A 23,010-nucleotide genomic window follows, 5' to 3' on the forward strand; every position below is an offset into this window, starting at 1 on the left:
TGAGCGAGGCCAGGGATGGAATCCGCAACCTCATGGTTCCTAGTCGGATTTGTTAACCACTGAGCCATGACGAGAATTCCTATGTTCATAATCTTTTCACACTTTTCTACCATCCAAATCTAAGCCACTATCTTCTTTTTTTTGGCGGGGCGGGGGGCGGGGGTGTCTTTTTAGGGCCACACCTGTGGTGTATATGGAGGTTCCCAGGCTAGGGGTCATATTGGACTTCCAGCCACCAGCCTATGCCACAGCCATGCAGGATCTGAGCCACGTCTGTGACCTACACCACAGCTCACAGCAATGCCAGATCCTTAACTCACTGAGCGAGGCCAGGGATCAAACCTGCAACTCATGGTTACCAGTCAGATTTGTTTCCACTGGGCCACAACGGGAACTCCTAAGCCACTCTCTTCTTGCTTGATATTTTGTAGTTACCTCTTGACAGATCTGGATATGTAGAAAGTGGGAGAGGAGGCTGCAGGATTAGGTAATCATGATAGCGAGGTGAGGAATTACAGAGCCCTGTTCTGTGAGATGCAGTCCCATTTGGCTGGAGCGTAATCTTTTTAAGGAGGAAACAGTGGCAGGGATAGAAGGTTGGGAAGGTCATGTTGAAGAGGACCTCGTATTCTAAAATGCGGGGTTTGCATTTAATGTTATAGGTAGGCAGGAGGAACCGTTTCATTTTTTCAACAGGGAAAATATGTAGTCTGAAATACAAGATCGGACTGTATTTGAAGGGAAAGAATAAGAGGATAGATTCTCATAAAGAGAAGGCTGTTATGAATTGAGAGGTAATGATGGCCCAGAATTAGATTTATTCTTTGATCATTTAATAATATTTATTGGGTGCCCACAACGGTCTAGGAGAAGGAAATGATGAACAGGCCAGACTTGGTCTCTTGTCGATGGTGTTCATGTGTTGGGGGTGGGGTCTGTAAACAAGGAGAGGGAGACAAAATAAACACAGAAAATAAATGCGGCAGAGTTACTTTGCTGTGGGCCCAAAACTAACACAATATTGTAAATCAACTACAGTCAAATTAGAAAAAAAGCAAGGAGATAATTTCACAGTGTGTGAAGTGCGTACATAGGGAAGAGATACGGTTATATAACAGAATACGAGGAAAGGGGATTTCAGATAGTTTTGGGAAGGAGGACCTCTCTGAAGATACGATCTCCAAAAATTGAAGGATTACAAACAGCCAGCCAGGCAGTTCCCGTTGTGGCGCAGCAGAAACGAACCTGACTAGTAACCATGAGATTTCGGGTTCAATCCCTGGCCTCACTCAGTGGGTTAAGGATCTGGCGTTGCCGTGAGCTGTGGTGTATGTAGGTTGCAGACACAGCTTGGATCTGATGTTGCTATTCTGTGGTGTAGGCCGGCAGCTGTAGCTCCGATTCAACCCCTAGCCTGGGAACTTCCATGTGCCATGAGTGGGGACCTCAAAAAGACCAAAAAAAAAAAAAGAGCCAGCCAGAAAAGTGTTTCAGGAGAGGGAACATAACATGCAGAGACAACGATCCTGGAAAGATTTGGTAGGTCCAGGGAATGCAGAAACTGCTGCGCCCGGGTCACAGTGTGAACTCCAGAGAAGTAGGAGATGAAGGTGAGAGTGAGAAGGAGCCAGATGCAGGCGCCTAATGAACCATGGCAAGGAATCTGAACTTTATTTTTAAGTGTAGAAAAAACTAATAAAAAGTTTTAAGCAGGCAAGCAACATGATCAAAAGATTGAATACACTATTACCTAGGATGGTGACTCTAGGAAAGGGGTTGAGAAATCAAAGGAAGGGGCAATGTGGAGCTGAGGGCTAAGAGGATTTCGAAATAGAATAGGTATGAGGATACAGGGGAGTTAAGTGACTGTGGTTTGAACCTGCTGGGCTTAGAATGAATGTGCCATTAATAGAAATGGTAGAGTCGGGAGTTCCTGTTGTGGCTTAGCAGAAACAAAGCTGACTAGGATCCGTGAGGATGTGGGTTTGATCCCTGGCCTTGCTCAGTGGGTTGAGGATCTGGGCGTTGCCGTGAGCCGTAGTATAGTTTGCAGACGGGGCTGTAGCTGTGCTCTAGGTTGGCAGCTGCAGCTCTTATTCGACCCCTAGTCTGGGAACTTCTGTATGCCGTGGGTGTGGCCCTAGAGCAAAAAAGAAAAAAAGAGTCAGGAGCAGTTTTGTTGTTGTTGTTGTTGTTTTAGGGCTGCACCCTCAGCATATGGAGGTTCCCAGGCTAGAGGTCTAATCAGAGCTGCAGCTGCCAGCCTACACCACAGCCACAGCAATGCCAGATCTGAGCTGTGCCTGCAACCTACACCACAGCTCATGGCAGTGCCAGATCCTTAACCCACTGACCGAGGCCAGGGGTCAAACCCATGTCCTTATGGATGCTAGTCGGATTCATTAATTGCTGAGTCACGACAGGAAGTCCAGGAGCAGTTGATTTTTAGCTGTTCCAAAACTTCCATGTAAAAATATATCTAGAATGTGGCTAGAAATGTAGGTTTAATGCTTAGGAGAGAGTATAGGCCCAGAAAAAGATTCAGGAACCATCTACATAGAATAATTGGAGTTTTAAGGAAAGAGTATGTAGAGGGGGGAAAGGATAGAGGCTGAAGGCGAAGTTGTTGAGGGAATAAATGTGTTCAACAGCAGGGTGGAGGCAGAGGAGGAGCAGTCTGAGGTTGAGAAGAGAGTCATGTCATAGAAATCATGGGAGGATGAAATACTAAAAAGGAAGCAGGGGCGGGAGGAAGGAAGAGAGTGTGGCAGTTTCAGTCACAGCAAAGAATCTGAGCTTGCCTTGACGGAGAGAGCAGAGTCTGAATTTGGTAAAAGTCATTGGTCACCCTCAAATGAGTAGAAAGAGCGTGAAATCCGACTGCAGAGTAGGCGATGAGGAAGTAGAGGTTTTTCAGTTCAATAACCTTATTTATGTATTTACTTATTCATTTATTGTCTTTTCTAGGGCCGCACCCAAGGAAATAACCATTTTTAGAATCAGTGAATAGTGTTTATTATAGAACATCTAGATGGTTAACAATATCTAGAAATCTGATATATGCCAAGAATTGGGCCAGGTGCTGAGCTATGACAAGGAGTAACATGATTCTTCTGCTCAAGAAGATTATAGTGAGGAGAGATGTGATTAAAAATTCACCGTCATCTCTTTACTCCTGTCTTTACTCCTCTCCTCCTCTGCTTAGAATCCATGGTCCACTATTCATATTACCCTGTGACGATGTTCTCTCTCCAAACTCGCTCCTCTCTCCCTTCGTTATAGTCGCCTAACTATACTCCAACATTTGTTAAATTCCACTTGCCGTCTTTTTTTTTTTTTTTGCCTATAGCTGGGTAGCTAAATGTGGAGCAAAATACACCATGCTGACTGGTTTTACATTAAATCCGCGACTCCTAACCTTAAGTGGGCCTTTAGTACTCGTGGCTGAATTTGCATTTCTGTAGGCCATTTGCTCTCTCACTTTTCTAGATGACAATTTCACATATTCTTATTTTCTCTTCAAATCAGTAACCCATCTCCCCACTTTTAAATAAAGAAGTTGCTTCCTGTTTCTCTGAGGACATGGGAGCAATTAGCAGAGATTTAATTCCATCATACTTCTGTTGCTACAGCTATTAATGCGAATGTGAATATTCTGCCTTTCTCCTGGTCCAGTGGATGACTCTTTGTGTCCTTATCAAGGATTCACTTGTGGGCTGGATCCCATCCCATTCTTCTCACCTACTCAAGGACATCACCCTGGGAGCTGTCTTGTCTTTTCTTTTGGATCAACAGTTTTTGTCTCTCTACTGAGACACTCCAATCGGTATATAAATACGTTGTATTGTCTCATTTAAGAATAATCAAGAAAATTCTCTTGAATCTCTGTCTCTCTCCATTATATCCCTGCTCCCATTTACAGCAGTATTCCTCAAGCAAGTCCATAGGCATTTCTTCTTCCTCTTCTTTGATTCTCTTGAGTCCATTCTAGTCAGGCTTCCATCCTTACCATTCCGCTGAACACATTTTGTCAGGATCACTTAGTGATCTCCACTTTGCCAAGCCCCAAGGTCATTTACCTCTGGTTGATCATTTCCTCTTTGTAGAAGTGCTTTTTGAAAAAAATTGGTTTTTAGGATACCGTGCTCTTTAGTTCTCCCTTTACTTCTTTAATTGCTCTCTCTTGGTTTCCTCTGCTGGTTCTGCCTCGTTTCCCTGACCACTAAACATTGGTGTACTCCAGAGCTTAGGTCTTGGACCTCTTGTCTTATTCAACTATGTTCATCTTCAAATAACATCTGTAGGCGGACAACTCCTGATTTTCTACACCTAGCCCAGAACTTTCACCTGAACTTTCGATTCTTCAAGTAGGCTGGAGGATCTTCTGCTCTTGGATGTTCCCTAAGGCATCTCAAACTTAACATGTCTAAAACCAAAATGTTTTTTTTCCTCTTTAAGCATGTTCCTTTTATATATCTTTCTTTATTCCAATAAATGACAATTCTATTCTTCTCATTGCTTCAGATAATAACCTTGAAGTCACCTTTACCTTGTCTCTTTCTCTAATACCCATATCCAGGCCATCAGCATATGTCAGCTTTCTCTTCAACATATATTCAGAATCCCACCATTTCTTGTATTTCCACTGCTACTACCCTTGACCAAGACACCATCATGTCTTGCCTAGATTATTTTAAAAGTCTCCCAACTGATCTTTCTGCTTCTACCCCTGACGACCTTGAATAGTTTCATCTCAACCTAGCAGCTAGAGTAAGCCTTTTAAAACACAAGATAATGTTATTCTGCTCAGACCCTCTTGTGTTGCCTCAACTTACTCGGTAAGAGCCAAAGGCCCTTACAGTGACTTTCAAAATCTTTGATATCTTTTTACTTTGTCTCCTGCTCCTCTCCTTTTTGCTCATTCAACTTCAGCATCCCTGGCCTTGTCGCTATTCCTGGGATATACCAGACGTGCTTCTGCCTCAGGAGCTTGCACTTGCTCTTCCCTCTGTCTGGAAAACTTCTCCCCCAGATACTTGCTGTGCTAGCTCCTATGCTTCATTTAGGACTCTGCTAAATGTTATCTGAACAGAGTGGCTTTTCTGGTGTAAAATACATCAAATAACAATCTCTCCACCCCACAACTATCTCTTCCCTTTACTCTGCTTAATTTTTTCCCATAGGATTTATTATCATTTGGTATATAGGTATTTGTTTTTATATTATATCTTAATGAAAAATTATCCTCTTTATAAACTTAAAGGTGGAGATATGGAGTTCCCGTCGTGACTCAGTGGTTAATGAATCTGACTAGGAACCAGGAGGTTGCGGGTTTGATCCCTGGCCTTGCTCAGTGGGTTAAGGATCCAGTGTTGCCATGAGCTGTGGTATAGCCGCAGATGTGGCTCAAATCCCGTTTTGCTATGGCTGTGGCAGTAGGCTGGGGCTATAGCTCTGATTAGACCCCTAGCCTGGGAATCTCTATATGCTGCAGGAGCGGCCCTAGAAAAGGCAAAAAAAAAAAAAGAAAAAAGAAAGCTGGAGATAGGTTTCTCATGCTCCTAAACTGTAAGTTCCGTGAGAGCATGGAGTCTCTCTGACTTGTTTATTACTATGTGCACTGTGCCTCATACAATTCCTGGCACATGGTAGATACTCAGTAGTTTTTTTTGGCCACACCCTTGGCGTGTGGAAGTTCCTGGGCCAGGGATCGGACTCTCGCCACAGCAATAACCAGAGCCACAGCAGTGACAACATCAGATTCTTAACCCACTGAGCCAAAGGAACTCCCTCTGTAAGTTCTTTTTGAATGAATGAGTGCCTTTTAGTTTTCTCTAGCAGAGTGACCAGCTTATAACATTTATTGTGGGCATATATACCTATAGAAACTGCATTTGATCAGGCGGTCCTTCTAATGTACATTTTATAGGAATAGTCCTTTATCCATTTAAATACCTTCTAAGCATTAAATTTAAACCAATCCATAGATTCAAACCTATTGTGTTTGTCTTTTCACAAATCTCAGTGCTTCATTTATCATGTGTAATGACATGGGGTAAAGAGATACAGAAGCATATTTTTTTCCCCATTCAGTCTGCATGCTGCTATGAGAACAGTTGAGTGGGAATGAGTGCTACTATATTTTGCTATGATATAATGAATCAACTTGCTGTGGTCTTAGATTATATCTTATGGGACTTAAAAAACATTGCCGTTTTAAGCTTTGGTTATAAATTATCTTTTAAGAGACCATTGCACATTACTCAGTGAACAAAAGTGGTCTAAACTATTCAAGCATCAAATTACATCCGGATAATATAAATGGCTCTTCAAAAGCAGTACTTTGTAAAACAGTTGAATGACAGTTGAATCATTTACATATTATGATAGCTTAAGTAGCCATTTCCAAGAATTATAAGCAAATATAAAAGACAAAATAGTGTAAGATGCAAGATTAGTTACTCAGTTATAAATCATTCAGGAAGCTTAATTATATTTATACACGAACAGTAAAGCTCTGAGTGTTGTGTTGGTGTGTGTGTGACAAATGGTTATCACCCCCTTTTCACATAGAGATTGCTTCTGCTTCCCTCCACAGACGCATAACACATAGCTTTAGATCCTAAAGAGTTTTCTTTGTTCTTCCTGAAAAAGTAGATACAGAATTTAAACTTAATTCATTCAGAAAATAAACAAAAGATACAATTTGTTTTAGTTGTTTTTTTTTTATTATTTTTGCTAAATTTCTTGATCATGAAAGCTGTATAAGTATGTTGATTTTTATAAACTTTTATTATTTTTTAGGGCCGAACTTGCAGCATGTGGAACTTTCCAGGCTAGGGGTCTAATCAGAGCTGCAGCAGCTGGCCTACACCACAGCCACAGCAACGCCAGGTCCAAGCTGCGTCTGCAACCTATACCACAGCTCACAGCAACGCCAGATCCTTAACCCACTGGGCAGGGCCAGGGATCGAACCGGTATCCACATGGATCCTAGTCGGGTTCGTCACCACTGAGCCACGACGGGAACTCCAAGTGTATTACCTTTGATTTAGTAGTCAAAATGCTTTATAGACAAAAGAAGTAGTTGTAAAAATAATATATTATGTATACTTTTATACCCGTAATATATGCCTCTTTACCCATTCTGGTCTCATTAAATACTGATGTTTGTTTATAATGTGACACCACACTTTCATATCTCCATGTAAAAGTAATACTTTAATAGAATTTTTTGGGAGAAGAATCTACAGCTGTTGTTTTGTTGTTCACAGGAAGGGAGGCAATAATAAGCTAATAAAGATCTATCATCGAGATGGTAAATACGGCTTTTCTGATCCTCTGACGTTTAACTCTGTGGTGGAACTCATTAACCACTATCATCACTGAGTCTCTCGCTCAGTACAACCCCAAACTTGATGTGAAGCTGATGTACCCAGTGTCCAGATACCAGCAGGTAGGATGACACAAGTTCTTGACAACTAACGGGCAAGTCGTTGTTGAACGCCATTGGATTCTGCTTCACCAATCTTATCAGTTAAAAAAAGAGAAATCCAGGTGTTTTAAATTTCCTCCTTAAGATTTAAGATATTTTTTGGAGTTCCTGTTGTGGCGCAGTGGAAACAAATCCAACTAGGAACCACGACGGTGTGGGTTGGATCCCTGGACTCGCTCAATGGGTTAAGAATCTGGGTGTTGCTGTGAGCTGTGGTGTAGGTCACAGACATGGCTCACATTCTGCATTGCTGTGGCTGTGGTATAGGCTGGTAGCTGTAGCTCCGATTTTACCCCTAGCCTGGGAACTTTCTTATGCTGAGGGTATGGCCCTAAAAAGCAAAAAAAAAAAAAAAAAAAGATTTAACATATTTTTGGAACTTATTTTGTGGCTCCTATCCCTTAATAGCTTGTTGAATGTGTTTATTAACTTTATATAAAAATAATTCTGTTTATATTTCCTATTTATACTAAAAATTTTTAAAGTATTAACAATTTTGATGTAATTTAAAGGTTAATGAAAGGATTAACGCTTTTGGATGCTTGATATTAAGACAGTGGCTTAAACTTAAAGCAGAAATACAATTTAAAAATAAATAGGGGAAGTTCTCATTGTGGCTTAGTAGTAATGAGCCTGCCTAGTATCCATGAGGATGTGGGTTTGATCCCTGGCCTTGCTCAGTGGGTTAAAGGATCTGGCGTTACGGTAAGCTATGAGATACAGTGTAGGTTGCAGATGTGACTCGGATCCTGGGTTGCTATGGTTGTGGCATAGGCCGGCAGCTGCAGCTCCAATCTGACCCCTAACCAGGGAATTTCCATGTGCTACAGGTGTGGCTATTAAAAAAAAAAAAAAAAAAAAAAAAGGAGTTCCCGTCGTGGAGCAGTGGTTAACGAATCCGACTAGGAACCATGAGGTTGCAGGTTCGGTCCCTGCCTTTGCTCAGTGGGTTAGGGATCCGGCGTTGCCGTGAGCTGTGGTGTAGGTTGCAGACGCGGCTCGGATCTCGCGTTGTTGTGGCTCTGGCGTAGGTCAGTGGCTGCAGCTCCAAGGGGACCCCTGGCCTGGGAACCTCCATATGCCGAAGGAGCGGCCCAAGAAATAGCAAAAAGACAAAAAAAAAAAAGATGTGGAAAAATCCATGTTTCAAAATTTTTTTGTTTGTTTTGGCCACCCTGTCCCACGTGGAGTTACTGGGGCTGGGATCAGACCTGAGCTACAGTTATGACCTATGCTGCAGCTGCAGCCACGGCCAGATTCTTGAAGCCTCTGTGCCATTGTCAACATTCTTTATTTCTTTTGTTTACTTATATAGGATCAGTTGGTAAAAGAAGATAACATTGATGCAGTAGGTAAAAAACTGCAAGAGTACCACTCTCAGTATCAGGAAAAGAGTAAAGAGTATGACAGGCTATATGAAGAATATACCAGAACATCCCAGGTTAGTATATTTTTATTGTTTAGGTCATTAAGTATGCAGTAAGTATTATAGTTACATCAGATTTTCTGTAATTTTAAAATTGTCTATAATTCACCTGACAATCTTTAGCTATCTTAATATCTTTAAATGTTTTCTATTCAGAATTTTATTTTTATTGCAGTATAGTTGATTTACAGTGTTGTGTTAGTTTCTGGTGTACGGCAAAGTGATTTCAGTTATATATATACATATATACATACATATTCTTTTTTCATATTCTTTTCTATTATGGTTTGTTGCAGGATATTGAATGTAATTGATTCCCTTCATTATACAGTAGGCCTTGTTGTTCATCTATTGTATGTGTAGTAGTGTGTATCTGCTAATCCCAACCTCCTAATTTATCCCTCCCTGCCCCCTTCCCTTTAGTATCCACAAATTCTGTCTCTGAGTCTGTTTCTCTTTTATAAATAGATTTGTGTCATGTTTTTTTAGATTCCACATGCAAGTGATATCATATGGTGTTTTTTTTTTTGTTACACTTGAATTGGTTTAATTTGCCCTGAATTGTTACATAATATATAAAAAGTGCTGGAAACTTTTAACTAAGTTTTGCATCTTTAGGAAATAGAGTTTGTTGCAATATTTGGGTCAATAGTGGCCTAAAAAATATATTAAACAAGATTTCTCATGTACATAGATACGTTAGTCTGTGTTGATTAATAAATTATATTAGCATTAATCCATTTTACCAAATTCAAAGTGAACCCTCAGGGCAACAATAGCTTGCCTGAGTCATTTCTAGTTTGTAATATTAATGGGTTTTTTTCCCTAGTGTTTGTGTTGTTGCACAGATTGCTCTTTAATATTTCTTTTCTTTTGCTTTCTTTCAATTTTATTTGCTCCTCTTTTTCTAGCTTTTTTTTTTTTGCTTTTTAGGGCTGCACTTGCAGCATATGGAGGTTCCCAGGCTAGGGGTCCAGTTGGAGCTACAGCTGCCAGCCTACACCACAGCCACAGCAACATCAGATCTAAGCCGCGTCTGTGACTTACACCACAGCTCAGGGCAATGCCAGATCCTAACGCTCTGAGCGAGGCCAGGGATTGAAACCGCAACCTCATGATTCCTAGTTTCTGCTCTTCCACGACAGGAACTCCCTGACTTCTTTTTAAAATTTTATTTTGGCTGCACTGGAGGCATGCAGAAGTTCCTAAACCAGGGATCAAACTTGCGCCACAGCAGCGACCCAAGCCACAGCAGCGACCATGCCGGATTTTTAACTTGCTGAGCCATGAAGGAGCTCCTGTAGTATACCTGTGTTTTTTTTTTTTTTGGTCTTTTCTAGGGCCTCACCTGCGGCATATGGAGGTTCCCAGGCTAGGGGTCTAATGGGAGCTATAGCCGCCAGCCTATGCTACAGCCACAGCAACTCGGGATCTGAGCCATGTCTGCGACCTACACCACAGCTCATGGCAATGCCATATCCTTAACCCACTGAGTGAAGCCGGGGATACCCGCATCCTCATGGTTCCTAGTTGGGTTCCTTAACCACTGTGCCACGACAGGAACTCCTGTAGTATACCTTTGGATTCCTCACTTCTTTCCTTTTCTGTATGTTTAAAAATTTTTCTTAGTGAATGCCTTGGAGATTATCATTAATATATTTTAATATCAATTAACATCAAATAACCTAGTTTGAATAATACCAAATTATTATTGAATAAATTTTCAGTAGGTTATAAATACTCTGCTTCTGGAGTTCTCTCGTGGCCCAGCAGGTTAAGGATCTGGTATTGACACTGTACAGGCCCGGGCCACTTCTGTGGTGTGGATTTAAGCCCTGGCCTAGGAACTTTTGCATGTTGCGGGCATGACCAAAAAAAATTACTCTACTCCTGTACATTTTTATTTTTCCATTTATATTGTCATTGCCACTTACTACATTTTGTTACATTGTATGCCCATCAACATAGATTTGTTGTTTTGTGCATTTGTCTTTTTTTTTGTCTTTTTTTTGCTATTTCTTGGGCCGCTCCCTCGGCACATGGAGGTTCCCAGGCTAGGGGTCTAATCGGAGCTGCAGCCACCAGCCTACGCCAGAGCCCCAGCAACTCGGGATCCGAGCCGCGTCTGCAACCTACACCACAGCTCACGGCAACGCCGGATCCCTAACCCACTGAGCAAGGGCAGGGACCGAACCCGCAACCTCATGGTTCCTAGTCGGATTCGTTAACCACTGCGCCACGACGGGAACTCCAGTCTTTTGAATCATATAGAAAAAAAGGAGTGTTAACAAACCAAAGTACAGTAATACTGGCTTTTATATTTACTTACGCATTTTTCTTTTTTTTGTTCTTTTTAGGGCTGTACCTGCAGTGTCTAGAAGTTCCCAGGCTAGGGGTTCAATCAGAGCTACAGCTTCTGGCCTACGCCACAGTCACAGTGACACCAGGTCCTTAACCCACTGAGCGAGGCCAGGGGTTAAATCCGCATCCTCAGAGATACTAGTCAGATTTGTTACCTCTCAGCCACAAGGGGAACTCCTGTATGGTATCTTCTTTATCCATTCATCTGTCACTGGACGTTTAGGTTGCTTCTATGTCTTGGCTGTTGTAAATAGTGCTGCAGTGAACACTGGGGTGCATGTAGCTTTTCAAACTATGGTTTTCTGTATATATGCTCAGAAGTGGGATTGCTGGGTCCTATGGTAGTTCTGTTTTTAGTTGTTTTTTTTTTTTTGTCTTTTTGCTGTTTCTTGGGCTGCTCCCGCGGCACATGGAGGTTCCCAGGCTAGGGGTCCAATCGGAGCTGTAGCCACTGGCCTACACCAGAACCACAGCAACGCGGGATCCGAGCTGCGTCTGCGACCTACACCACAGCTCACGGCAACGCCGGATTGGCAACCCACTGAGCAAGGGCAGGGACTGAACCCGCAACCTCATGGTTCCTGGTCGGATTCGTTAACCACTGCTCCATGACGGGAACTCCCCTGTTTTTAGTTTTTAAAGGAACCTCCATACTGTTCTCCACACTGACTGTACCAAGCGACATTCCCACCAGCAGTGTAGGATAGTTCTCTTTTCTCCACACCCTCTCTAGCATTTATTGTAGACTTTTTTTTGGTACCTGGGGCATATGGAAGTTCCCAGTGTAGGGATCAAACCTGCACCACAATTTTTTTTTTTTTTGGTCTTTATGGCCCCACTTGCAGCATATGGAAGTTCCCAGGTTAGGGGTAGAATGGGAGCTATAGCTGCCAGCCTACACCACAGCCACAGCAACGCAGGATCCGAGCCGAGTCTGTGAACTACACCACAGCCCACGGCAATGCTGGATCCTTAACCCACTGAGCGAGGCTGGGGATCAAACCTGCGTCCTCATGGATACTAGTCAGATTCATTTCCTCTGAGCCACGACGGAAACTCCCTGTGCCACATTTGTTATCTGTGCCACAGCTGCAACAACCTGGATCCTTATTCCACTGGGCCACAAGGGAACTTCTTGTTTGTGGACTTTTTGGTGATAGACGTTATGACTGGTGTGAGATGATGCCTCATTGTAATTTTGATTTGCATTTCTCTAGTAATTAGTGATGTAGAACATCTTTTCATGTGCCTTTTGGTCATCTGCATGTCTTATTTGAAGCAATGTCTGTTTAGATCTGCCAGTTTTTTTGATTGGATAGTTTGTTTATTTGATATTGAGCAGCATGAGCTGTTTGTATATTTTGGAGATTAATCCCTTGCCAGTTGCATCGTTTGCAAATGTTGTCTCCCATTCTGTGGGTTGTCTTCTTGTTTTCTTTATGGTTTTCTTTGCTGTTCAAAAGCTTCTAAGTTTAGGTCCCATCTTTTAATTTTTGTTCTTGTTTCCTTTACTTTAGGAGACAGATCCAAAACAATAATACTGTAATTTATGTCAAAGAATGTTCTGCTGTGTTTTCCTCTAAGAGTTTTTTAGTATCTGGTCTTATATTTAGGTCTTTAATCCATTTTGAGTTTATTTTTGTGTATGTTGTTAGAGAATATTCTATTTTTTTGGTCTTTTTTTTAGGGCTGCACTGTGGCATATGAAGGTTCCCAGCCTAGGAACTATAGCTGCTGGTCTATGCCATAGCCACAGCACTGCCAGATCCGAGCTGCACCTGTGGCCTACATACACCACAGCTCACAGCAACGCCAGATCCTTAACCCACTGAGGGCAGCAGGGATCAAACCTGTGTCCTCACGTTACTCTGAGCCATGACGGGAACTCCAAGAATATTCCAATTTCATTCTTTTACATGTAGCTATCTAGTTTTTCTAGCACCATTTATTGAAGAAACTCTCTTTTCTCCATTAAATTATTTGTTCTAGGGAGTTCCCATTGTGGCTCAACAGATATAAACCCAACTAGCGTCCATGAGGATGTGGGTTCAATCCCTGACCTCGCTCAGTTGGTTAAGGATCTGGCATTGCTGTGAGCTGTGGTGTAGGTCGAAGACGTGGCTCGGATCCTGTGTTGCTGTGGCTGTGGCTTAGGCCAGCAGCTGCAGCTCTTTTGACCCCTTGCCAGGAAACTTCCATCCATATGCCACAGGTGTGGCCCTAAAAAGCAAAGGAAAAAAATTATTCTAGTTCTGTGAAAAATGCCATTGGTAATTTGATAGGGATTGCACTGATTCTATAGATTACCATGGGTAGTATAGTTATTTTGACAATATTGATTCTTTCAATCCAAGAACATGATAGGTCTTCTGTCTGTTTGTATCATTTTTGATTTCTTTGTTTCTTTGTTTTTTTCTTTTTTTTTGGCATATGGAAGTTCTCAGGCCAGGGATTGAATCCGAGCCACAGCTGTGATCTGCACCACAGCTGCGGCAATGCTGGATCCTTCACCCACTGTGCCACGCTGAGGATCAAACCTGTGCCACCACTGAGGTAGCTGGGGCAATGCTGGATCCTTAACTTGCTATGCCACAGTGGGAACTCCCATCTTTGATATCTTTCATCAGCATATTACAGTTTTTGGAGTACAGGTTTTTTGCCTCCTCAGGTAGGTTTATTCCTAGGTGTTTTATTCTTTTTGATGTGAAGGTAAATAGGATTGTTTCCTTAATTTCTCTTTCTGATCTTTTGTTGTTAGTGCATAGAAATGCAACAGATTCCTGTGTGTTTTGTATCCTGTAATGTCACCAAATTCATTGTTGAGCTCTAGTAGTTTTCTGGTAGCATTTTTAGGATCTTCTCTGTATAGTATCATGCCATCTGCAAATAGTGACAGTTTTACTTCTTTTACAGCTTGGATCCTTTTTATTTCTTTTTCTTCTCGGATTACTGTGGCTGGGACTTGCAAAACGGTGTTGACTAAAAGTAGTGAGAGTGGACATCCTTGTCTTGTTCCTGATCTTAGAGGACATGCTTTCAGCTTTCACTGTTGAGTGTGATGTTAACTGCCAGTTGTCCTATGTGGCTTTTATTTTATATTATTTTAGTCTTTTTAGGGCTGCACCTGTGGCATATGGAGGTTCCCAGGCTAGGGGTCAAATTGGAGCTGAAGCTGCTGGCTTACACCACAGCCACAGCAACACAGGATCCAAGCTGAGTCTGCGACCTACACCACTGCTGACAGCAACGATGAATCCTTAACCCACCGAGCGAGGCCAGGGATCGAACCTATGTCCTCATGGAAACTAGTTGGGTTTGTTAACCAGTGAGCCACGATGGGAACTCCCTATATGGCCTTTATTATGTTGAGGTAGCTTCCTGCTATATCCCCTTTCTAGAGAGGTTTTTTTTTTTTTTTTTTTAAATCATAAATGGATGTTGAACTTTGTCATAAGCTTTTTCTGCCTCAAGTGAGATGATCCTTTGGTTTTTATTTTTCAATTTTTTTTGTCTTTTTTTTTTGTGTGTGATTTCTTGGGCCACTCCCACATGTGGAGGTTCCCAGGCTAGGGGTCCGATCGGAGCTGTAGCCACTGGCCTATGCCAGAGCCACAGCAACGCGGGATCCGAGCCGTGTCTGCAACCTACACCACAGCTCATGGCAGTGCCAGATCCTTAATCCACTGAGCAAGGCCAGGGATCAAACCCGAAACCTCATGGTTCCTAGTCAGATTCGTTAACCACTGCGCCACGACGGGAACTCCTTCAATTTGTTAATGTGGTGTATCACACTGATTGACTTAGGGATATTGAAGAATCTTTGCATCCCTGGAATAATTCCCACTTGATCATGGTTTATGAACTTTTTAATCCTTGTTGGATTTGGTTTTCTAGTATTTTGTCGAGGATTTTTATGTCTATGTTCATCACTGATATTGGCTGTAATCTTTTTTTTTTTTTTTGGTGGTGTCTGGTATCTTTGTCTGGTTTTGGCATCAGGGTTAGGATGGCCTCACGGAATGAGTTAGGAAATGTTCCTTCCTCTGCAATTTTTTGGAATAGTTTCAGAAGGATAGATGGTAACTCCTCTCTTAAGTGTTTAGTAGAATTTGCCTGTAAGGCCACCTGGTCTTGGACTTTTGTTAGTTGGAAGTTTTTAAATCACAGATTCAATTTTAGTATTTGTGACTGGTCTGTTCATATTTTCTATTCCTGGTTCAGTCTTGGAAGATTGTACCTTTCTAAAATTTATCCATGTTTTCTAGGTTGTTCATTTTATTAGCATATAGTTACTTGTTGTAGTCTTTTATGGTCCTTTGTATTTCTGTGGTGTCAGTTGTAACCTCTTTTTCATGAGTAATTTTATTGGTTTGAGCCCTCTCCCTTTTTTTCTTACTGTTCCTCAAATGTCTTAGACATGCTTCCTGCCTTCAAGTATTTACACTGGCCCTTTCCTTGCCTGAAACACTTTTCCCTCAGATAGCCACCTGGTTAATCCCCTCACCTCCTTCAAGGCTTTGCTCAAATGTCATCTCAGCAAGGCCCACTTGACAACTTTATTTAAAATTCCAACTTGTGTACCACCTCTCCTTTCCCATCCTACTTTTCTCTTCACCAGAAGAAGGTATGTAAAGGTTTATCCACATTCTAACAAAGTATGTAATTTATTTACTTATGTCTATTATTTATTGTCTGTATAATGCCCTAACTATAAGTTCCAGAAAGGCAGAAATCTTTATTTAAGCTTGTTCACTTATTTATCTCAAGTGCTTAAAATAATGCCTGGCGTGTAGTTAGCGTTCAATTATTTGTTGAATGAACTTACACAAGATAATGAATGAAAGCACTCCATCCTTGTCAAGAGCCTGAAGTCAGACTCATGGTATGAACTGAGTCTCAGAGAGGACTAACCCTCAGGGAGATGGAAGAATGTATCTCCTCTGTCTATAAGTGTTACAGTGTTTCTCAGTGGTTCAGACCTCCTCTTTTTTTTTTTTTTTTCCCTGCGAAATCTTAGATAAAATGTAGATTGCTCTGATGCAATTGAATTCTTTCCAGAGAATGGGAAGAGATGGTATATCCCAAGTCAGTGTTGGCACAGTGTGAGAATAGCCTGCATGTGGGGGTATTTGGTATCTGAATTACTTAGATATAATTAGGAGGAAAGTGATGGGACTAAGTGATGGTTTGGGATGAGAGATAGGAATTCGGCAGTGAGATGACTTGACTTTGGAAAGGGCGTCTCTGTGGAGTGGCGATACAGAGCCAGAATAGAGTGAGGTGAAGTAGGAATGAGTGATGAAGAGGGAAAAGGCAGACGAACAACTCTTTTTAAGACGCTTAACTGTGACTGGAAAAGAATTTAGGGTTAAGGATTTTTTTTTCCAAAGTGGTGTTACTAGAACTTGTTTGTTACTGATGAGAAGGAGCCGTGAGACTGGACGAGTGAACGACGTAGGCGAGGCTAGCCGATGTGATGGAACGAAGTACCTGAGAAAGGAAAGAGAGGCGAGACCCCAAGCACATGTAGATAAAAGGAAGAGGAAGGAGAGAAAGATCACAAGTACAGGTCGGTTTATGGTTGCAGTGGTAGGTATAGTGACCTTGTTTCATGGGCAAGTTGCTGCTTTGGCAATGACACCAGACACTTTTCCTTTTCCTGCCCTACCCACCAGTACATATGCCGGTGTTAGTTAAGTCAAATGATTGGTATTTTCTTTACAAGTGCAGGGCCAAAACCTTAATAGGTAATTTGTAACCTTAGAAGGGAGCTAAGACCCTCCACCATAATTTGAGAGTTGTGCAGTTTATAGCTAGATATTTAGATATGGGCATCCCGGTAAGTTGGCATTTCTATTTGAAATATGTGTGATATGACCTCAGCCTTATGGGGCATCATAAGATTCTAGTGTCCCTCATCTGCTATCCCCTTATGTTCCAGCTCTACAGAGCTATTGATGATTACTGAACATCCACTATTATTTCATGTAGATACCATGCTATGCCATCTATGTGCCATGCTAAATTTTCTTCTCCTTCCCCAGTGCTTTAAGGCTTAGCTCAAATGTTGCCTCCTCTGTGAAATCTTTATAAGCAGTAAGTAACTGTTCCCCCCACTTAATTGCCTCTATCATGACATGAAACAAAACGTTATTCAAATTCAGAAATCTATTTCAGCTGTATATTCTGAATCCTGGAGGGCAGGCCCCATGTTTTATTAATCTCCTTAACACCAGATGGTACTTTTTGTATAGTGGATTCTTAATAATTTGAAATTAATCAGTGCTGAATAGTTGAGGAATTATCCCATAAGCATCAAAACTTTGAAAATTTTGAGCATTCAGTATAGCAATCTTTCTAGATCTATGCCTCTCTTGACTTTCTAAAGTAAATTGAAAAAAACTTTAACACTCTTTGAAGATTTTAGGAAGATCATGATTCAGATGCTAAAGTCTGCCGGTACCCTCAGAGCTTGTTGGAACTACTGGAGGACCACTTAGCCTGGTGTGAAAGGCTTAGCCTCCTGGGCTTCTGTTTTGTTGGGTTCTTAGTTTTTCATCTTATTTGAAAGCAGCTATTCTTTTCCTTTTAATTTTCTGCTTCTAATTGTGTTAATCTACTAACAAACTTGTTTGGAAAACAATGTGCTTTAGAATTGACGGTAAGAATAAAGAGACTCCATAGAGTTCTTTTGGGAACAAGGCTTGGCATGTTTGGTGCATAGACTCCTCCCCTCTGTCTCTTCACTCCTTCAGCACCTTTTAGAGGTCAGCACTGCAGTAGTTACAAAGGCAGAACTTTATTCTTGTCTTAAATCTCTCTAGCAACTCAGAGGCCTTTCTGTGGTTCTCAGCTACATTTCAGATAATAGCTATTCTTGAATTATGTATTTTGCATATAGGTAATAAGGGGAAGAGTTTAGTATGGGGTCTTGTTTGGGCCTCTTAATTTGATTTTACATGGAATCATCACTTGAATTATAAGATTTAATACTTAAGTTTACAAAAAATATAGGTAATGAAGTGTATGTTTTTTTCTCCTATAGGAAATACAGATGAAGAGGACTGCAATTGAAGCTTTTAATGAGACAATTAAGATATTTGAAGAACAGTGTCACACACAAGAACAACATAGCAAAGAATATATTGAGCGATTTCGGAGAGAGGGGAATGAAAAGGAAATTGAACGGTAAGTCTGCCCAATACCTCCAAGTGCATCAGTGAGCCAAGACTTTTTTTCTCTAGTAACCTCTGCCATGTCTGATTTCACCCCCTCGAGCTTGACAGTTGGGCCATATGGAATTGCTTGCTGTTACACTCATGGCAACAAGCCGAACCTTCTCTCTTTTTCATTCTTTTTTTTTTGCTTTCTTTGGGCCGCTCCCAAGGCATATGGAGGTTCCCAGGCTAGGGGTCCAATCGGAGCTGTAGCCCCCTGCCTATGCTAAAGCCACAGCAACGCAGGATCCGAGCCGCGTCTGCAACCTACACCACAGCTCACGGCAACGCCGGATCTTTTAACCCACTGAGCAAGGGCAGGGACCGAACCCGCAACCTCATGGTTCCTAGTCGGATTTGTTAACCACTGCGCCACAACGGGAACTCCTCTTTTTCATTCTTTTTCCATCATCCTAAATTGTTGACCCCTGCTCATCCTTTAGGACTCCGCTTAGATATGGCTTCCTGGAAAATCTTCCCTGATGCCCTAGACTGGTTTAGGAGATTTTTGTCCCCACCCCAGTAGTATCTGATCCTGATCCTTACCGTAACATTTGCTGAAGGTCACACTCACCGAACTGGGAGCTTGTTGACGGTAAGGATGGTGGCTTATTTTCCCTGAGAGCTCCAGCACATGTATTGTGGTGCCTGAGTATATAGTGGTGCTCATGGAATATTCGTTGAACTGAAAACAACTAGCCGCAGTCTGAGAATAAAGTGAAGGCAGAACAAGACCAATGGGCAGGGAGACCAGCCTGCATGTTGCAGGTGATTCACTGCATCGCTGCGTCTTTGTGGTCATCAGGTTAAAAGATGATGCAGCCCTGAACCAGAGTAATGGCAGGAAGGGAGGGGGAGTTAATAGAAATGCTGAGGACTTGATGCCCACCCCGATACGGCAGGTGTAGGAGAAAACCGAGATTATTCCTAGGTTTCTGATATGAGTGACTGAGGGATGATGTTATTCCAAATGGGATACCTGAGGGGAGTTCAGGTTTGAAACCAATGGGTTTTGAGGCCCTGTGAGAACTCAGGTGGAGTTATCTCAGAGGCAGATAGCTGGTTATTTGGAATTGGAGCTCAGGGTACAGAAAGGATTTGGGAGGCAGAAGTGTGTAGGTCATGGCAGAGACTAAGGATGAGGTTACACAGAGTGAGAAGCATGGGACGTACTGGGTCTGGCACCTAAAAGGGTATTGGGAACTTTTCTCAAAGCAAATTTCGTGGAGTATCAGAAGACTAAGGCAAATAGTAGTGGTTAGAGGAATGAAAAGTGGATAACAAATAAACATGGGAGTTCCTGTCATGGCTCAGAGGTTAACGAACCTGCCTAGCACCCTGAGGACTCGGGTTCGATCCCTGGCCTCGCTCAGTGGGTTAAGGATCTGGCGTTGCCGTGAGCTGTGGTGTAGGTCGCAGATGTGGCTCAGATCCCGCACTGCAGTGGCTCTGGTGTAGGCCGGCGGCTACAGCTTCAGTTCAACCCCTAGCCTGGGAACCTCCATATGTTGCTGGTGAGGCCCTAAAAAGACAAAAAGACCATAAATAAATAAATAAATAAATAAAATGAATCATATGCAAGAGAAAAGCAAAGTTATTTCTTATATTAGCACCAAAGTGTAACTGAACTCCTGTGTATGTAGGAACAGAATCAAGTGTTGTGAGGCACTGTAACCTAATGGTTACAACATGGACTTGGACTCCATACTTAACATTACTAGCTGTGTGACCCTGAGGGACTGACTTAACTCTCTGGGCTTGTTTCTTCTTCCATAAAGCTGTGGGTAATGCCTTGTTGAAATTCTGTGAGAACTAAGTGATACACACACAGACTCTTGGTACAGAAAGGTGTGTGTGTGTGTATGTGTGTATCTTGACATGGTATCAATAAATGACAATTATTATTAATACAAAATAGGAAAGAACTTGTCGTTTCGTTGCAGCGGGAATTGAAGTAGCATGATGAGGAGTTCCTTCTGTGGCACAGGGGGCTACGAATGTGACTGCAGCAGCTGGGGTCATTGTGGAGGCACGGGTTTGATCTCCAGCCTGGCACAGTGGGTTCAAGGATCTGGTGTTGCCACAGCTGTGGCATAGGTCGAAGCTGTGGCTCAGATTTAGTCCCTGTCCCGGGAACTTCCATAATGGCTGCAGGTGTGCCCATTAAAAAAAGAAAAGCCTGATGAAGTTTTAATAGTAATATAAAGCTATGCATGATTGAGGGACAGATGAGTAATACAAACAGTTGTTGCCTCAGGGTTCAGAGTACAGCAAACCTTTGTGTGCTGAAGAAGCTTAGGCCGTCCTCTACTGAGTAAGTGCTTACTGGGGTGTCCCAGGCTCTGTCGAGTCCTTTTTACATATATTACCACATTTAATCCTCGCAGTAACCCAGGGCCCAACACGATCGTCAGGATTCTCCTCACCCTCTGTCTTTTGGCTCAGTTGTTCTGTGTCGGCTTCATCCTTAGGCAGGCTTTCCCCATGAGGTAGCAGTGTTAACTGCTGGGGGAGCCTTAGAATCACATGTTCATAATTTAACAATCCCAGTGGAAAGAGAGAATCTCTACTTAAATTATTTTAGCAAGAACCCTGAATTTGACTCTCATTGAGTCAGTTTGGGGATTATTCCCATTCCTGAACAAGTCACTGTGGCTTGAAGTAGGGATGGGATGGAACGGAATATTCTTACTGGCCAGGCTGGGTTGTTTGGACATTCCCCTGTGAATCGGAGGTGGGGGCGGGAACCCTTCCCCGAGGGGGACATCAGGCTGCCGTTCCCAGAGGAGGGAGGGATCTGTGCCGGGCAGAGACAACGGATGTCCTTCACGCATCGGGTATTGGGGCTGAGCTCACACTATCGAGTACTTCTGAAGCTTGGTTCCTATTTTAGCCTTAACATGTCAAATATTTTCACAGAATTATGATGAATTATGACAAATTGAAATCACGTCTGGGGGAGATTCATGATAGCAAAATGCGTCTAGAGCAAGATTTGAAGAAACAAGCTTTGGACAACCGGGAAATAGATAAAAAAATGAATAGTATCAAACCTGACCTGATCCAGCTGCGCAAGATCCGAGATCAGCACCTTGTGTGAGTACTGTGGGCCCGGGTGGCAGGAGCTACCGCCACCCGGTTACGGCTGGCACTGGAGACGCTAGAGGCAGAGGAAGAGATTTGTAACTGAAAGCCTGCCAGTGAGATTGTAAGACTTCAGAGAAGCAGTCCCGTTAGTAGTGGGGGTACCGGCGTCTGCCTCAAGCAGGGTGTGGGGCCAATGAGACGGTAAGACTGAATCCACACAGATGGGCAAAGTGATAGAGCTTAGAAAGTACAGATCAATTAATGTCTGCCTAAAATACAAAAACCACAGAGAAAAACCACAGAGACACAAGTTACCCCTCATGGTCACAATAATTATTTGTATAATAATAATATACAAATAAGTATACAAAACAGTCCATTTAAAGGGTTTTTAGGGAGTTCTCGTTGTGGCTCAGTGGTTAATGAACCTGACTAGCATCCATGAAGATGCAGGTTCGGTCCCTGGCCTTGCTCAGTAGGTTAAGGATCCGGTGTTGCCGTGAGCTGTGGTGTAGGTTGCAGACGCGGCTCGAATCCCGGATTTCTGTGGCTGTGGCGTAGGCTGGCGTCTACAACTCCCAATTGGATCCCTAGCCTGGGAACCTCCATATGCTGCAGGTGCAGCCCTAAAAGGACAAATAAAGGGTATTTATACTTTTATGTTTTAATATCCTAGGAGTTCTCATTGTGGCTCGGCAGAAATGGATCTGACTAGTGTCCGTGAGGACACAGGTTCAATCCCTGGCCTTGCTCAATGGGTTGAGGATCTGGCATTGCTGTGAGCTATGGTGTAGGTTGCAGACTCAGCTCTGATCTGGCATCGCTGTGGCTGTGGTGTAGGCTAGTGGCTACAGTTCCAGTTCAACCCCTAGCCTGGGAACCTCCATATGCCGCGGGTGCAGCCCTAAAAAGACAATAAAAGAAAAAATTAAAAAAATTAAATTCTATATTTAAGTAATAGAGGTGTGTTGATAGCAGGGATGAAAGATGGCACACTTGAGGAGTGATGGAAAGGTGATTTTTAGCTGTATATACAGATACTATCTAAATAAAGGTTGAAAGATGTATTGTCAGAACAAGATGTGTGGATTACATTTTTAGAAGGCCAGATGGCTGCTTCATAGAAGGAGAAAATCCATAAGAAAGGACAGTGTAGTATGTTTAATTCTGGGTAAAAGTATAGACTATTACGAAATATGTTTATGGGTGACTTTGATGCACGTAATCCACTCAGTTCAGACTCTTGGCAGGAGGAGATGGAGAGTAAAGGCCTCTGACTGGGTTTTCCATGGACTTCAGGGTTTCTTTGTGTGAGAAAGGAAGACGGGATAAAATACAAACTTAGAGGTTGGGACAGTGGCTCTTGAGTTTCAGTAGCGGAAAATTTAAGGGGATTGTTTTGGGAGCAAACAATTTTAACCACG

At 42.4% G+C, this 23,010-nt stretch overlaps 1 protein-coding gene across 1 annotated transcript in view; it reads left to right on the top strand.

The window, feature by feature from the left end:
- The window catches only part of PIK3R3 (phosphoinositide-3-kinase regulatory subunit 3), a 126,185-nt gene that overhangs the window by 82,404 nt on the left and 20,771 nt on the right, over nt 1-23,010 (top strand). The window contains 5 exon segments of the mRNA XM_047789212.1: nt 7,275-7,386; nt 7,388-7,456; nt 8,811-8,936; nt 18,328-18,470; nt 21,419-21,595. Coding sequence (XP_047645168.1) covers nt 7,275-7,386; nt 7,388-7,456; nt 8,811-8,936; nt 18,328-18,470; nt 21,419-21,595 — 627 coding nt within the window.

Source organism: Phacochoerus africanus, chromosome 8 (genome assembly GCF_016906955.1).
Source record: "Phacochoerus africanus isolate WHEZ1 chromosome 8, ROS_Pafr_v1, whole genome shotgun sequence".
NCBI classification, from domain to species: domain Eukaryota; kingdom Metazoa; phylum Chordata; class Mammalia; order Artiodactyla; family Suidae; genus Phacochoerus; species Phacochoerus africanus.